General features: G+C 43.6%; 1 protein-coding gene across 2 annotated transcripts in view; it reads right to left on the bottom strand.

Moving 5' to 3' along the window:
- NOS1 (nitric oxide synthase 1) overlaps positions 1 to 16,693 on the bottom strand; it is a 1,595,398-nt gene that overhangs the window by 196,853 nt on the left and 1,381,852 nt on the right. For both annotated transcript variants that reach the window (XM_078667121.1, XM_078667122.1), the window contains one exon: positions 5,070 to 5,161. In XM_078667121.1, the coding sequence (XP_078523247.1) occupies positions 5,070 to 5,161 (92 nt within the window). The remainder of the gene's footprint in view (positions 1 to 5,069; positions 5,162 to 16,693) is intronic.

Here is a 16,693-nt window from a genome sequence, read left to right as displayed (position 1 = left end):
ACCACATCCAGCACCCATTTGTCTGTAGTAATCTTGGACCATTTTGAGTAATGTTGGGATATTCTTCCTCCAATTTGTTTTTGGCGGGGACACTTTGGCGGCAGGAAGTGAACTTCACTTCTTGTTGGTGTTATCTCTTCCACGATATGTTGGTTTTCCTCGGGGCTGTGTGTAAGAGTTACGTCTTTGGCCATAAGGCTGTTGCTTGTATGGCTGGTACCTCTGTGTGTTTTGAGAAGTGGTGTAGTTACGCTGTTGGTAATATCCTCCCCTATTGGAGAAATTTCCCCTTCCTCTTGCGCCACGAAAGGAAGATTTACGAAACTGCAGAGTGCCCAAAGATCGTGCAGTTTCAGTATCCTTTTTGATGGCCTGCAAAGCTTCATCCACGTGCGAGCCGAATAGGAACTCGCCATCATAAGGCATATTTAAGACCTTGGACTGTACTTCATGTCTAAAAGATGTAGATTTCAACCATCCCTCTCTCCGAAGGACTGCGGCTCCTGCCAATTGTCTGAAGCCTGTAGCTGCTACATCCACTGCGGCGTCAATGATCTCTGACGATGCACACTCCCCTTCTTGTAGAATTTTGATCGCCTCAGACCGGTCCGGTTCAGGCAGTTTCTTAATATAAGGTGAAATGTCAGACCACATTTGCCTATCGTATCGGCCAAGAATCGCCATAGAATTAGCAACCCTGACTGTGGTAGCTGCAATCGTGGAGACTTTTTTGCCAATGGTATCGAGTCGTTTTCCGTCTCTATCTGTAGGCGTGGAGATTTGAGATGATGGGTTTTTCGCCCTTTTTTGAGCTGCTTGTGCAATGACTGAGTCTGTCTTGGCCTGTCCAATCAGGCAAGCCGGTGAAGAAGCAGGCGCTCTGTATTTTTTATCCACTCGTGGCAAAACTGGAGGTAAAGAGTTTGGAGTGGCCATGATCTTCAGACCTTCTTTCCAAATAAACTCTATGATCGGTATCGACCAGCTCTGTCTTTGGGAGAGATTCTTGAAATCATACAGGAAACAATCATCCTGTTTTGTCTCCATGGTAATGAGAAATCGTTTGGTAGCGTTATCCATAATTCTATGGAAATTTGCAATATCCACCGGTGGTGATTCAGCCTTCGGCTGTTCATCTGGAGCAGGGGAGTCAGCCTGATAATCTTCATACTCCGACGAATCAGAGTCATCCAATTCTCCTTCTTCATGAGCCTCCTCTTCAGAGTTGTCGTCCACCGGTTGAGTAGATGGTACCGGCATGGATGGGGCATGTACCGATTCTTCCCTGTTAGGAGGGACTGAATGCGGAGTACCTCTAGGCGGGGGGGAAGTGATGTGTGATTCGCCCGATTCCGAGGGCGGAAATCGTTGATAATAATCATCCAACATGGACATCAAATTTCTAAATAATTCCATGGGCATTTGTGTCCCTGACGGGGGTGCAGGATCCAACCCTGTGTGTTGCGTCACCTGCTCCTCTTCCTCTTGTTCCTTAACGTGTATGAGCAAGTCAGATGGACTTGTAGCCGCCGGAAACAAGTCTCCACCAGAGTCCTCGTCGGAATCCAAAAGCCTGTCTGGCATCGTGAGTGGTGACATACATGCAGACTGTGATGGGCGTTGTAAAATCGCCGCAGTGGTGGCTGGAGAAGGCAACGATATGGTGCTGCTCTTTGCAGACCATACTTGAAGATCTGTGCAAGTTGACAGTTTTGGCGTCATTGGATTCCCTTGGGCCACCGAGAAGTCCTGTGGCATTGACTTTGCTGTGAGGGACGAACTTGCCGTCGTCGACGACTGTGGCTGGAGAGGTCTCGTCGACGATCCATTTTTCGATGTCGACGACGTCGTCGTCGACGGAACAACTTTCGTCGTCGACGGAACAATTTTCTTCGTCGACGGGGCCGTCGACGGGGCCGTCGACGGGGCCGTCGACGGCGTTATCTTCTTCGTCGACGAGGCCGTCGTCGACGACGACTTCGTCGACGGGGCCGTCGACGGTGTCTTCTTCGTCGACGGTTGGATCGTCGACGGAGTCTTCCTCGTCGACAATGAGTCCGTCGACGGGTGCTTCGGCGACGGTGAAGCCGTCGACGGCAAGGCTTTCTTCGTCGACGGTAGTGTCGTCGTCGACGGGATGGGATTTTTCGACGCTGAGGAGGGCTTTGTCGACGGTGGCTCGTCGACGGTAGGTGAAATTTTCTTCGTCGACGAGATGGGACGAACTTGAACATGCACATAAGTAGGTGAGGACACCGAGGACACCACCAAAGAGGGTTTTGGTGAGGAGTAGGTCACAGTAGAAGTCACTGTAGTGGCAGCCTGACAGGAAACCGGCAGAGAAGGTGCTGCCTTGGTTGTAGGCCTCTGAGGTGACAATAAAGGCACAGTCTTTTTAATGACAGGCTGTTTGACAGATTTTTGACAGGCTTTCTTCACCTTAGAAGTGGAAGGTTCCTCAGCAGCGTGCTGGGCCTGTTTCGCCACCTTAGCCTTAGGGGTAGTTACTGTACCCTCAGCTATTCTCTTCCTAGATCCCATAGAAGACATAGAGGCCAAACTTCCTACCTCAGAGAGTGGCAAGTCCTTGTCCTTATTCCGTTGTATCCATAGTAGGAGGCGACCCTCTCTGTCCCTGAGGGTTTTAGTTGGAAAAGTGCGACAAATCTTGCATTCCTTAGCCTGATGGTCTGGATACAAGCAGTAAATGCAGAGAGAATGAGGGTCTTCCTTGAAGAGCCTTGCCTTGCCACAAGAGTCACAAGCCCTGAAAAGGGACTTAGATGTGGACATGTTGGAAAGAAGAAACTTTCAAAATTTCAAAGTAGAAGAAGAAAACTGAGCAGAGCTCAGAGAGACTCCCTATCACACGACGTGCGGTAAAAAATCTGACAGCCTGGGTCTCTGGGGAGAATACCTAGGTGGGAGCTGTGGCCTGATTGGCTGCAGTTTGGTCTAACATAATGACTTGGATGGTCACTAATGTGGAAGTTTTTTCATTGGTAGCTGAGGCTACTTCACTTCCTGGTTTATTGTAACTGTTATTTGCTATGTACAAATGGCTTATTACTGCTTTTTTATATACCGTGGGACTCCTACTCCGACGACGGGGAATGATTCAGGCATGTGAATCTATGAAAGACACCCCAAATACTGGAGAACGATGGTACTGTACGCAGTTAAAATGCTTTCAAAAGCCATAAATTCCATGGTATGGTATGAGGGATAAAATGTAACGTGTAGTCGCGTGGGCTGGTTAACATGTTCAGTTTGTCTTTGAGCACCAATCTGGGCTTCAAGGTCAAGTATTGGACTAATTTTGTTTTCTTTTAGTGCTTTGGTGCATCACCTCTACCTTATACCGCATCCACCCCTGATATCGCGTGGGCTGGTTAACATGTTCAGTTTGTCTTTGAGCACCAATCTGGGTTTCAAGGTCAAGTATTGGACTCATTTTGTTTTCTTTTAGTGCTTTGGTGCATCACCTCTACCTTATACCGCATCCACCCCTGATATCGCGTGGGCTGGTTAACATGTTCAGTTTGTCTTTGAGCACCAATCTGGGTTTCAAGGTCAAGTATTGGACTCATTTTGTTTTCTTTTAGTGCTTTGGTGCATCACCTCTACCTTATACCGCATCCACCCCTGATATCGCGTGGGCTGGTTAACATGTTCAGTTTGTCTTTGAGCACCAATCTGGGTTTCAAGGTCAAGTATTGGACTCATTTTGTTTTCTTTTAGTGCTTTGGTGCATCACCTCTACCTTATACCGCATCCACCCCTGATATCGCGTGGGCTGGTTAACATGTTCAGTTTGTCTTTGAGCAACAATCTGGGTTTCAAGGTCAAGTATTGGACTCATTTTGTTTTCTTTTAGTGCTTTGGTGCATCACCTCTACCTTATACCGCATCCACCCCTGATATGCCCATTACAAATCTTCCCAGATCCTTTTGTAGTGCGAATGTCTTCAGCTTTGTAGTAACTTTCCATTTAAAAACCATTGAATCTCTCACTGAACCCTTGTATCCTATACAACTCCCTGCACTGCCCAGAAAAGCAATTAGTCCTATGTTTGGAGCATCATTCAGATCTAGAGGAAGTGCTGCCTGCATCTAGTCATCCCTGCCCGAGGATATTAGCATCATGGTGTACAAAAAGGGATTAGTTTAGTGTTGGGCCCCAGGAGATGTAATGCAGGATCCAGACACTAGGCACCACCTAGGCTAGGAATTTCTTTGGTCCAATGCTTTTGCAAATGAAGGGGAATGGACGTCTTGATGTAATATGTTTGAATCCAAAGATGAAATATAGAATAAGACAGAGCTCAGGCCTGAAGATGTCGCTCTAGAGCTGGCCCCATTATTATTGTCTTTGGTCCTCCCCGAGTCAAGGGGAGAGTTCAAGAAAAGTTGTGTGAATTATGACTGATTTTGCCTGTTCGTTGTTGGGTTAAATTTAATGCTTTAATTCAGTTTCAAAAGTTCACTGTTTGACAGATCTTTAAAGAAAAAATGACACTTCAGAAACCAAGCAGAACTAGTAATAACAACTCTTTGTTGACACCAATAACTATCAAAGCAAGCACAGGAGATTGTTCTTTTCCAGACCAACACTGCGCATTGTGGAACTCAGCTGCTTTCTTTCTGGAATGTGCTTAAAAAATCTGTTCTCACTAGGCACCTGCTTTGTTCTCGTTGTGATACAGTGCTTGGACGCCTGGGGAGGGGTGGGGGGTAGGGGGTCAAGAATAATACAGTAACCCAATGATGACGGTGATGGTGAATTACTATTAACTCGTGTTCAGGGGCGAGGCAAACAAAGACAGATTGACTGTCACAATTACTGCTATTCTAATAGAGTTTCTTCTTTGATGTACGTTAAGATTCCAAAGATCATACTTCTAAAACCACTGTAAACCTATATCCACATGGACATTTAGCTCCAAGTCCAAAGTGAGCTCTACTCACTGGTTCTAGTGTGCCTGAATGTCCTTTTGCCGTTTCTTTTCCAGTACAGTTGTTTTTTTTTTAGCAGATGGTCCTCTATAAATCACATGCCACACACTCACCTGAGGTTACCCTTGTTGGTGGCATACTTGATGTGGTTGCAGATGTAGTTGAACATGCCATGAGCTGTGGTGCAGTCGCGTGCGTCAAACACCTGAAACAGAACAAAACAGTTTGGTTCTTACTCTGGAAAAATGGGAACCTTTTTAGTTGAAGCTAAAATTCTGAATCCTGAAAGAGAATCCATCTCTCTACTATTAAAGGAAGAAAAATATATTATACAATGAATTCCCTTAGTAAGATGGTTTGTCATTGCTAATTTACAGGAGACATTGTTCCTGTATTGTCGTATTCACTCACTACTTTCCCCAAAATATGCATTCTGCTTAGAACAATGGGTCCGTGTGGATTGATATATCAAATGACACATGTGGCATGCGCCACCGGTCCTATGGGAATGCTATGCCATGGTTCTGGAATTCAACCTTCTCATGAACTTCCATGGACTAGTTACATCATTTTCTGGAATAAAGATATGGATTACAAATTACAATCCAATATCAAGATTACTTTAGACCTCATCAAATGCCAACTTTAGATATTAATCAAATTTGGACACAAATCTGTTCCTGTGGAGGCTTTGCAATAGTTGTAGACTGCATTAGACCTCTAGCTCTTGCAGGCAAAGTATTTCCACTATAGAGTTGCAAAGAAATCAACTGTTCATTTTATGAATGATTGCACATCTCTTTACATTATATGTGTATTGCACGCAGACTGCCTAACCTGGCTCCCTTAAGCATTCCATCAAACATTCAGGTATAAGTAAATCAAACGTTCACAGACGATCCCATGCCAGAAGTGACTGTAGAACAAACTATTTGTCAGACCATTCCATTCCCTTCAAATCATTAATCCTTCAACGCTCACTAGCATTTGCTCTCTTTGCTTTCATTAGCCCCAATGAGGCCTTAGAATTGCGGTAGCACACAGAAAGACGGAAAAGGGAAATAATTACAACCCATACATATTCAACAATATGGCATGTTATACACTGCAGACTAAGACTATCTATGCAAAAAATTCATGAACATTTTATAAAGTATATTTTCTATAATACATTGATTTATCAAGTGTTTTTCGTTAATAAATACACAATAGCATTACCTAACTGGTGACTCATTCAGACATTAGGAGAAAATCGCCCACCTTGCCGCTATCAATACAATAAAATGAGTGATTTATCGAGTTACTTTAACCAAACTCATAACAATTATTGCAAACGTCAATTTAAACTTTACATCCTTTCTTGCATTATGCTGCAGGCTCTAACGTTCTGCTTTCAGAAAGGGAACAGGGATTACAAATCTGCTAACACATATTGATAACACCCCATTTGCATTTCATATCGAATCTTATATGTGCGCACAGAAATATATTAAATGAACTGAAAATAATAATGTATTTTTTTAGCCAACTGATATTAAAAGGCAACTAAACTGAGGATATTAATTCAACACATTCATTGTAATATATGTTAATGTGCCTCCTACTAACCTGGCAAATGTTTTTGTTCACGTGTCTCAATCCATTTATATATTTGTTTTGTTAAATACAGATTTCTTGCCAAATTGTAAATTCAAGATCTTAATGAGTAGGTGTTTTGAATCTATTAGTTAATGTAGCAAGCAATAAAACGTCCACATTAATTTCAAAATTAAAATTAATTGAAATGAAAATAAGAATTCTGGAAATATTGATATCTTGGTTGAATTTAATTCGTGTTTTACGGCATACGCCCTAGTCAAATACAGTAATTTCTGTCCAATTGATGTTAAGCAATTCATTCATAGCGTTGGGTATAACTAATGCCATGTTTCATTTATTAATTGTTAGCCCGCATAACACATTAGGCTTGCAGGTCTGATTAGTGTCATTGGTGTAATGAATGCAAAACAATTCCTTGATCTAATGTATTTACCAGAAAAATTCAATGGTTTATGATTTATAAGGTCTTAAAGTTGTTTTACACGCACAATGCATTGTCTAGTTGTTTAGGGTGTAGATGTTGAAATGAGGATTTTATTTCATTTTATGTTTTATCAAAACAATCAAATTAAACTGCTTAGAAGCTTGATTGGGGGGCTTTACTTAATAGGTTTGGTTTCTTGATAACAATTTTACAATTGGAAATTAAGGTTATTTATTGTGTAAGTGAGTACAATAATACGGTTTAAGTGTTCAAATTAACAACAAAAATAGAATTTAAATATTTTATATGTGATGAAGATAATCAAGACCACTGCATATGAATACTGGAAAATACATTTAACATACTATATAAACGTTTCACAGAAATTCAATATAAAACATTTTCATCTGTGAAGAATTACAAATGTCATGAGAAATCTTTTAGTTTATCTCATTTCATAAGAGTTAAATTACTATGGGTGTGGAAATATAAAACCGCAAAATGCAAGCAAGTCTCTCTTAATCATGTACTTCTCATCCTGTTCTACCAAGCTGCACTAATAAACATGGCTGCACCAATAAACATGTTTACAACATAATGAATGTCCAAAAAGGAAATTATTTATATACCTGTGTAGAAATTGCTAATACTGAAACTAACACTATAACATCTTCTAAAGTTTGAAACGTCAACATTCTTGATTTTTAGATTGACTAACTGCACCTTTTAGCCCGCGTTCTGTTGGATAAAAATTATTCTCGAAGAAAAAAGTCCCTGGGGTACCACTATGCTTCACTAATATGAACCTGGCACCGATTATGCGGAAATATTTGAACCACAAATACATACAATGAATATATAGTGTCTAATTTATATATTTTCGGTTGGTAACTGACAACCCCAAAATCCATCCCTTTACAACAGTGCCGAATGAAGTTGGTCACCCTTCTGAGTAGGGATAACCAATATGAAACTATTTGCTAGCATAAATAAACCAAAGTAGTAATCAATCTGAAAGTAACACACTAAGACATACGGCAAGCATTCGGTAGAAAAATAAATCAGGTTGAAAGTGACATGTGAGGCCATTAAGCAGGGCATTAAAAGCCCTGCAAAGCAAAAAAGGGAGGTTGTTGTTGCTATTTGTCTGTGCCATGTATATATATATATATATATATATATATATATATATATATATATATATATATATATATATATATCAAAGTTCCACCAATCCGAGTCAGGAAGGTAAGAGGCAACTTCGGGGACAAACAAGAAAACCTTTATTTAAAAACAGCATGGGCATGATGCATTTCGGCGCTGTGGCCTTCCTCAGATGCCGCTGTAAGTCCGAATGTTGCTCCGCTCGGCCTTTTAAGTGTCCTGTATTCTCCCCCATTGGAGGGTGAAGCTCAACCCCCAAATCACATGGCCGCACTGCCACCGCTATCCAAGCGAAACTCAAAGTCCCAGAAAGCAATGTTTCAGGTTGTGGGATGCGAGAGACAGAAGACAGGGAAAAGGCGTGTTGTAAGGGGATGTGCTGTCCAGACAGCAATATTAACATGAGGCTTCCCTGGGTCCCCTAAACGCTCCCAACCTGTGCGTAGAAATCCACCGGGCTGTGAGTCGACTTGACAGTGCAAACAGCTCCCCGTGAAGTCACAGGCTGCACCTGGCAGCATCCCTGGCGGCGTCCAACACAAAGGTGGGCAGGAGTAATCCAATGTCTTGGAGAAAAGAACAAGCTGCAACAGCTGATGCCAGAGACTCATGCCACTTGAGAGGAACGGGGCCCCTTTCACGCCACTGGCCGGCGCGTAGAGAAATCAAAGTTCCACCAATCCGAGTCAGGAAGGTAAGAGGCCACTTCGGGGACAAACAAAAAAACCTTTATTTAAAAACAGCATGGGCATGATGCATTTCGGCGCTGTGGCCTTCCTCAGATGCCGCTGTTAGTCCGAATGTTGCTCCGCCCCCGCCTTTTAAGTGTCCTGTATTCTCCCCCATTGGAGGGTGAAGCTCAACCCCCAAATCACATGGTCGCACTGCCACCGCGATCCAAGCGAAACTCAAAGTCCCAGAAAGCAATGTTTCAGGTTGTGGGATGCGAGAGACGGAAGACAGGGAAAAGGCGTGTTGTAAGGGGATGTGCAGTCCAGACAGCAATATTAACATGAGGCTATATATTTATGAAGACTACAAGGAAGAAGGGTAGCAGAATTAGTATTTAGCTGGTAGATACAGCTGGCTTATATATGAGCAAGGTGCACTTTTTGATAGGCTCTATCGAAGTTGGCTTTTGCCATGTACAGATCTAACTAAACAAACGTTTGAGCAAATTGAATAAAACCTTTGTTATCAATAGCTATTACATTTGTACAGACATGGCCATATGCCTAGCCCTACTACTTCGATGGGGTTTGGGGTGGGTGGGTATACAAAGGGCTTTTAAACAAAGTCTTGTTATGTGTTATTTTTATCTGGGAGATCAGATGAGCAGGCGCAGCTCTGTTCCTGAACTTTTATTCTATTTTTTAACCTTCTTCACGATATCGCTATTAACCGCATGCGTGCGGGCGGAATTCCGCCCGTACGCTGAGATTTACTCATTCGCATGTTACGTGACGAGCTGGGCTCGTCATCAGCGTAGCAGGAGGCTACCTCATGACGAGCCCAGCTCGTCATCAGCGTCGAAGGGGTTAAACAAGGTAATTCTCCTCCTATGGTCATATAATTGATTATATTGTATGTGGGTTCGCTGGTGCTTTGTTGGCCACTTTCTCTGCCCTGGTGGGACTCCTGACTTTTTCCTGATTCTCTGCAGCTGCTGATTGGGGGAGGCGACTGCCATTGCGCTTATAGTACTACCTCTCCCCCTGCAGCACGGGGCTCGCTGGTGCTTTGCTGGCTGTTTTCTCTGCCTTGATGGGACTCCCTGTCCCAAGGTACAACTGACTGTGTCCTGATTCCCTGCAGCTGCTGATTGGGTGAGACCTTTCTCCCTGCAGCACAGGACGTGTGCGAGCAAAGCCCGGGCGAAGGCCAAGGCCTGTCTGTACCAGTCTGTCGCCGGACAAGGCTGGGCTGGGTCACCCCTCTGATATGGTTGATTCATTTCTGGAATATCTTGGTGAGTTTGTCCTCATATTTTTACCTCCTCAGAATGGACAATCAAAAAGCAGTCAGGTGTCATGTCCGTTGAGCCAAACCCACAAGCATTGACACCATGCTGGAGTGTGCTATCGGGGTTGGGTCCAGCGAAATTGCCTTAACTGAGTGCAGGCCATCGCTAGGGCAGGCGAATAGTCTTGGAGGAGTGGCAAACAGTACTGATGCAGTTCAAGATTGTAGTTTAACAGAGGAGGTCACTTCCCAAGGTTAAGAGATACACTATCCTCTTGTGGCTCTACTCTCACAATTTAGTGCCACTGTTGGCACAGTCAGTACGGGATCTTCTCTGGCAATCGTGAGGCCTAACAGCTCTGTTCCCCCTCTGAACCGGCTTCCAAATGGAAAAAATCAATTACCCACATTGCAAAGTCAAATCCACAGTGAGGCCTACCTGGTCCTGGAAAGGAGGAAACTTCCTGGTTATTGGCATCTGATGACCGTGAGGAAAGGTATAGTAGACTGCTGGTGATCATAGAAGTTCAATTAGGCCCCATTAAGGACCGACTGGGACTAATAGAATCCTGCCTAGCGTCTATGCTCAGAACCCACATTTCCCATAACATGTAGATAAATTGCCCTGCAAACTCAACTGCGCCTGATTCTGGATGGACGTAACTGGGAAGCATGGTGGGAAACCAAGCAACTCTACAGACTGAACCTCATTGTCTGTCTGTTTCACAGTGTGATGCGAGACACTTGGGCGTTAACCTTGGCACAAGGGACCTTTCCGCAAGTGCTGGACCCATTTTTATACCTCTCCCTCACTCACAGACCCCTATCCCTGACTGAATCTCTTCCCACCCAATGAAGCACACAAGATGCTGAGGCCGTTCCTCTTCAGGCCCATGGAGAGACACAATCCCCATTTGAAGGTTACATCTCCCCCTGAATCTATCCCATTGGTGGCTGTTTTAGCGAGTGTTCTCCCTCTGACACCGGGAATGGTGGAATCAACTTACGACCTCGCGCGTACAGATGAACATTGGTGTACTTTTAAAGGGGGGGATGGGTGGATATGATTGGGATAACATCATCATGGCCAGATGGGTGGGTTGATCATAAATCAGTTGTGGGGTAATAAATTGTGTTACATTTTAGCCATCCTGATATTTCTGGGCTTGTGATGCAGCGCTGTGCTTCTAAGGCTGTTTAGGGTTCTGGAATCAAGGTGCTTCCACTAAGCTTTTTCTATCCCCTTGCAGCTGCACTTGGAATAGGGGCCCGTAGAAAGTCGAGTACCAAGCACAATGGCAGGATAGACCCCCTAAGAGGGGCATTATATCACCACTACAGTTGAGAAATAGATTTCAGCCTTTGGGAGACCTGAATAGTAACGACTGATCAATCATGTACCAGTGAGTCTCTCGCAATTTACAGAAAGATTTGTTAGTGTTAGAGCGGTCCCCATGGTCGAAGATACTGATAAAGGTCCATCCTTCCTAACAATCTGCAGTTGGAATATTACTGGGCTTTGTAATAAAAAGTATACTCTGGCCAGGGTAATTTGTTGGTTGTCAGATAGACAAAGGACCTACCTAGTATCTTGTTATTAAACTTCTATAACTCCTTTGTACGGGTACCCCTACAGAGCATTTGAGGGCCATAAGGTCTTTTTTACAAGCATTTGATGAGAAACATAAATGACCTTATTCAATTATTTCATTGTGTGATTTTAACTCCAAGAACCCTCATGAAATCGATTTTAACTGGGGCGATCGTTTTGAGCACTCTATCGAGGGAAGCATGCTCGATGATGTCCTTACAGATTTTTGTTTGGTGTCCACAAGAGCTGGTATAGAAGGAGAAACTATTCTCACATTTAATGGGAGAGGGGCTAACACGGTCATTGAAAACAAGTTTATTTCAGCCTATTTAGCTCAGTTTGTGTGTAGCTTCAAGGTTCAATGGTCCCAGTTTAGTGATCATAACCGTCTAATTCCATTTTTGGAGTGGGGGGACTTTTGATTCAAGCAAAGATACCAGCCCAAGCAATAGTGACATCAAACCACAAGATCAGGGTTGCAGATTAAAATGGAGCAAAGTCTCCCTTGACTCCTTTTTACACTCCCTTTATGCCCCCTGTGGGTTTGACATTCAATTGTGTACGAAGGATACCACGAATGATGATCTCCTTATGATCCCATTTAGTAGGATTATACAACAGATTGCTTATAACCTCAGGGATAATGATAGCAAGAGAGCTACGGTGGGTGAGAGATGGTTTGATTCCACTTGCACAGAGGCACATCGAAGTCTATTAATTGCATTAAAGTGAAACCCCAGACCCAGGGCCGAGATAGCAAGGAGAAGAAAGGACTACAAGCATGCCTTGTTAACTCGGAAAAGTGGAATTAAAGAGAAAGCCTAGGAGGATCTTTTGCACCCTTATGTACTCAGCAATAGTGTGAAGTTTTGGGAAATCATTAACCACCCCTTTTTTTACCGGAGTAACGAATAGTACAATAACCTGTGCAATTTCCCCGGATGTATGGATAAAGCATTTTTCAGGGATCTATGGTAGCCTATCAGAGGTCCCGCCAACCTGCCTACGGGATCCTTGAGAAGGGATTCTTCCTCTTGTTTTATGGAGGATGAGGTAGCAGCTGCCATTGCAACCGTGGCTAAGAATAAGATGCCAGGGCCACATGGGCCCAAGCTGATTTATATAAACAGGAACCCATGGTCTGGGCTAAAATTTTAATGCATGTTGTAGTGGCCTAGCTTGCCTCGCGCCCAGGGCGCGAGGCCCATAGAGTGTGTCTCGTGCCGTCCCTTATGACGCGCTGGACTGTGACAGTTGGTGGAGTGCGGATGATTGTTAAACTGTACCTGCCTTATGAGACGTGCCTGTGGGAGCTGAATAAAGTATTTATCTTTCAACACTGTTGTCCTTCTCGAGTTACTACACTCGAAATTGGCGACGAGGACGGCTCCCACGGAGAATCCACAAACGAAGGGAGAATACCTGGGAGACATCGATGGAAGAAGCTTACTTCGAAGTTGAAAGAAGCGGAAATTCGAAGGGAAGATCTGCATGTGGGGTGAACTGCTTGCTGGTCGGCTGCGACATCGAAGAGCTGAGTGGCGAGCGGCAGCTGTTTTCCTGTTGGTTTGCTTCCGTGTTGTGAAGAGGCTGAGGTGAGGAGTCTAGGGACGCGCTGCGGTGGGCGTGTATATTACGCGATCTGTCCCGCCTTCATCGTCGATCCTCTCAGGGCCCGCTCGGAAAAAACCTCCCTCCCTGTTCTTAAAGGGGAATCTACTAGTAGAAGTCCGTGGACTGTGCCGAGTATTGGTGGTGTAAGGTTTACCCCACGAAGACACCCCTGGGGCACAAATCAAACTGCTTCTTGGCTAGGAAAAAATATAAATATACACAGCACGTCTTAAGAAGGAACATAAAATAATTTGTGTCTTTCCTGGATATTGCGCATGGGAAATAATAAGGACCTGTCCAGCCCAGATTAATATTAGTGCTTTTGGGAATATTAGAGGAAACAACCATTGTTTGTGCACTGTTGGTAAATGGGAAAAAAGAACTGAAGAGAACCACCCTTTGCTAGTTTCACTGCTATTTTTTTTCCCACCAGCACAGGGAAAAATGATGAAGTTCATCCATCCTCCACCTCTTTTTCTGGATACGCCAGGTGAACCACCAGTACCTTGGAGGAAATGTGTCGATGCATTTGAAAATTATTTGGGTGCAATTGGAGCACACAGATTCAGGGCTGAAAAAAAAAGGTTCTTACTACTTCACTCTCTGGGGTTCGAAGGAAGGGAAACTCTCAAACATTTACCTGATATAGTAGGTGAAGGTGGTGAAGAAACTGATGAATATCAAGACACTGTGAAGAAATTGAAAGTGAGATATGATAAACAACCCAGTGTAGTGGTATCAAGACATAAGTTCTTTAAAAGAGCGCAGAAAACAGAGGAAGATGTTGACACGTATATAACTGCCTTAAGAAAGATGGTGGCAGAGGGTGAGTTTGAAAACTTCAGTGAACAATTAATACGTGACCAGTTCATAGGCAAATGCCTCGATAAAACGATAAGACAAAAGTTATTATCTTTGGAAAATCCATCCCTGGATGAATCCATCCGTATAGCAAAGAGCATTGAAACTTCACAATCTTCTATCAAGGAGTTAGAATGTAGAAATGCTGAGGTGGTCACTCCTGTGCGCTTGAAAAATCTTGAAAAAAATAAAGATTATCAAACGAATAATTTTTTCAAAAGAACTGACATCTGCTTCAGGTGTGGATATCCCTCTCATGTAAAAAGTGGAAGACCATGTCCGGCGAGGAATGCTACTTGTCGCAAATGTGGAAAATTAGGGCATTTCGATAAGGTCTGCCAGACTCATAAAAAGAAAACAAACCAAGTTGCTTGCGTAGTGGATACCAGTGGCAGTGAAAGTGATGAGACTCTCAATGAACTCAAAGAAATGGTTTTAGTGGTCAAGGAAGGAAACATAAAAAGTGGTGATCCAAGTGACTGCGTAGATTTCTACGCAATTATCGGTGTAGGTGAAAAGAATTTGAGGCTTCTGGTAGACTCTGGAGCAAGGATCACAATGATCAATGAATCATTATTCAGGGAGAAATGGGGAAATAGGCCCCTGCAGCCGCCAGACCGCGAGCCGGACCGTGAGCCAGTATCATATGAAGGGAGGAGCATAGAACTACTGGGATACTTTGAAGACATACTGATTTTCAAAAACAGGCACATATATGGGAAAATATATGTAGCCGTGCATGGCTTAGACATTCTAGGATGGTTCCATCAAGGTTTGTTCAGCATGATGCTTTGTCCTGGAGCAAAGAAACAGATATTGGTTGTTCGTGATCAATAACATGTGGAAGAATTGCTCAATAAATACCCAAGAGTATTTTCTGGTGAATTGGGGAAAATCAAAGGTTTCAAGCACAAAATTAAGAGAAGAAGTGATGCAGAGCCTGTTAAACACAAAATAAGAAGTGTTCCCTTCAGCATAAGAGAAGACTTGGAAAAAGAACTGTTGTCCATGCAGAAAAGAGGAATTATCGAACCCATCGAGTCGTCGGATTGGTCTTCGGCTTTGGAGGTAGCTCGGAAGAAAAACAATGAACTTAGAATCCGCATTGACCTGCGCAATCTAAACAAGGTGATTTGGGTGGATTCGCATCCTTTACCGAATATTTCGGAAATGTTGGGTGTAGTTGCTGGTGCCAAGGCCTTCACCAAACTAGATTTGGCCTCGGCATATCATCAAATCGAACTGGACAAGGAATCACGCCATTTCACTGCGTTCAACTCTCCATCAGGGCTATTCCAATTTTGTCGTATGCCTTTCGGCCTAGCTTCGGCAGCTTCTGTCTTTCAGAGAATTATGGTCAACATGCTGAAAGGAATAAAAAAAGTGGCCATATTCCAAGATGACGTCCTGCTGTTCGCTAAAGATCAACATGAACATGACGTGGTGCTAAGCAAAATTTTGTCAATTTTCCAAGAACATGGTGTGGTCCTAAAAAGGGACAAGTGTGAGTTCTCAAAGACAAGGTAGAATACCTGGGCCACACCATCTCAAGCGAAGGAGTCACACCCAAGCCGAGCTTGGTTCAAGCCATAGTTGATGCTTCCGCAGCTAAAGACAAAGCTGGCGTAAAATCCCTTCTAGGGCTTACTGAATTTTATGCACGCTTTATTCGAGACTATGCAACGAAGATACGTCCCATCTCGAAATTGCTACAAGACAAAAGTGAATTTGTATGGGACTTCGAATGCAAAACTGCCTTCCAATGGATTAAGGAACAACTGAGTACTGTCAAGGCCTAGAAATCTTTTGTACAGGATGTCCCATGTACTTTGACTGTGGATGCTAGTAGCTATGGCTTAGGGGCAGTCCTGACACAGATGGTTGATCAAAGTGAACACACTGTAGGATTTGCATCCAGGGTACTCAGAGAGGCAGAGTCTCATTACTCTGTCATCGAGAAGGAGCTACTAGCATGCTGGTGGGGCATTGAGAAATTCAAAAATTATCTGTGGGGGCGCAAGTTTACTCTTCAAACGGACCACAAACCGTTGGTTGCTATTTTAGGAAATACCAACAACCGCAGTGCTACTCCACGCATTGCACGCCTTGCATCAAAACTCTTACAATTCAACTTTGAAGTAGTACACATTGCTGGAGGGAAAAATGTGAGGGCTGATGCATTGTCAGGTTTGCCTGCAACCACCTGTCAGGACATGCAATGTAATGATGACTGTTGTTATGACAAAAAGGAGGGTTATAGCAAATGTGGAATTGACAAATGTATGTACTGTGGGACAGGAAAGTTGGAGGGAGGCTCTAGCTAGCGATGAGGTGTTAAGTGAGGTGAAGAGGTTCATAACCAAAGGGTGGCCAAAGGAAAGGAATGTGGAAGTGGCTTTACAACCCTATGTGAAAGTGAGTGAAGAGCTTTCGATTGAAGATGGTCTGGTATTCAGGCTAGAGAAACTTGTTCCTCCCGTGAACATCAGATCCACTCTTCTTGCCAAAGCTCATGAGGGGCA

Source organism: Lissotriton helveticus, chromosome 11 (assembly GCF_964261635.1).
Source record: "Lissotriton helveticus chromosome 11, aLisHel1.1, whole genome shotgun sequence".
Lineage (NCBI taxonomy): Eukaryota > Metazoa > Chordata > Amphibia > Caudata > Salamandridae > Lissotriton > Lissotriton helveticus.
Note: the sequence above shows the minus strand (reverse complement) of the source record. Positions and strands in the feature narration are given on the sequence as shown.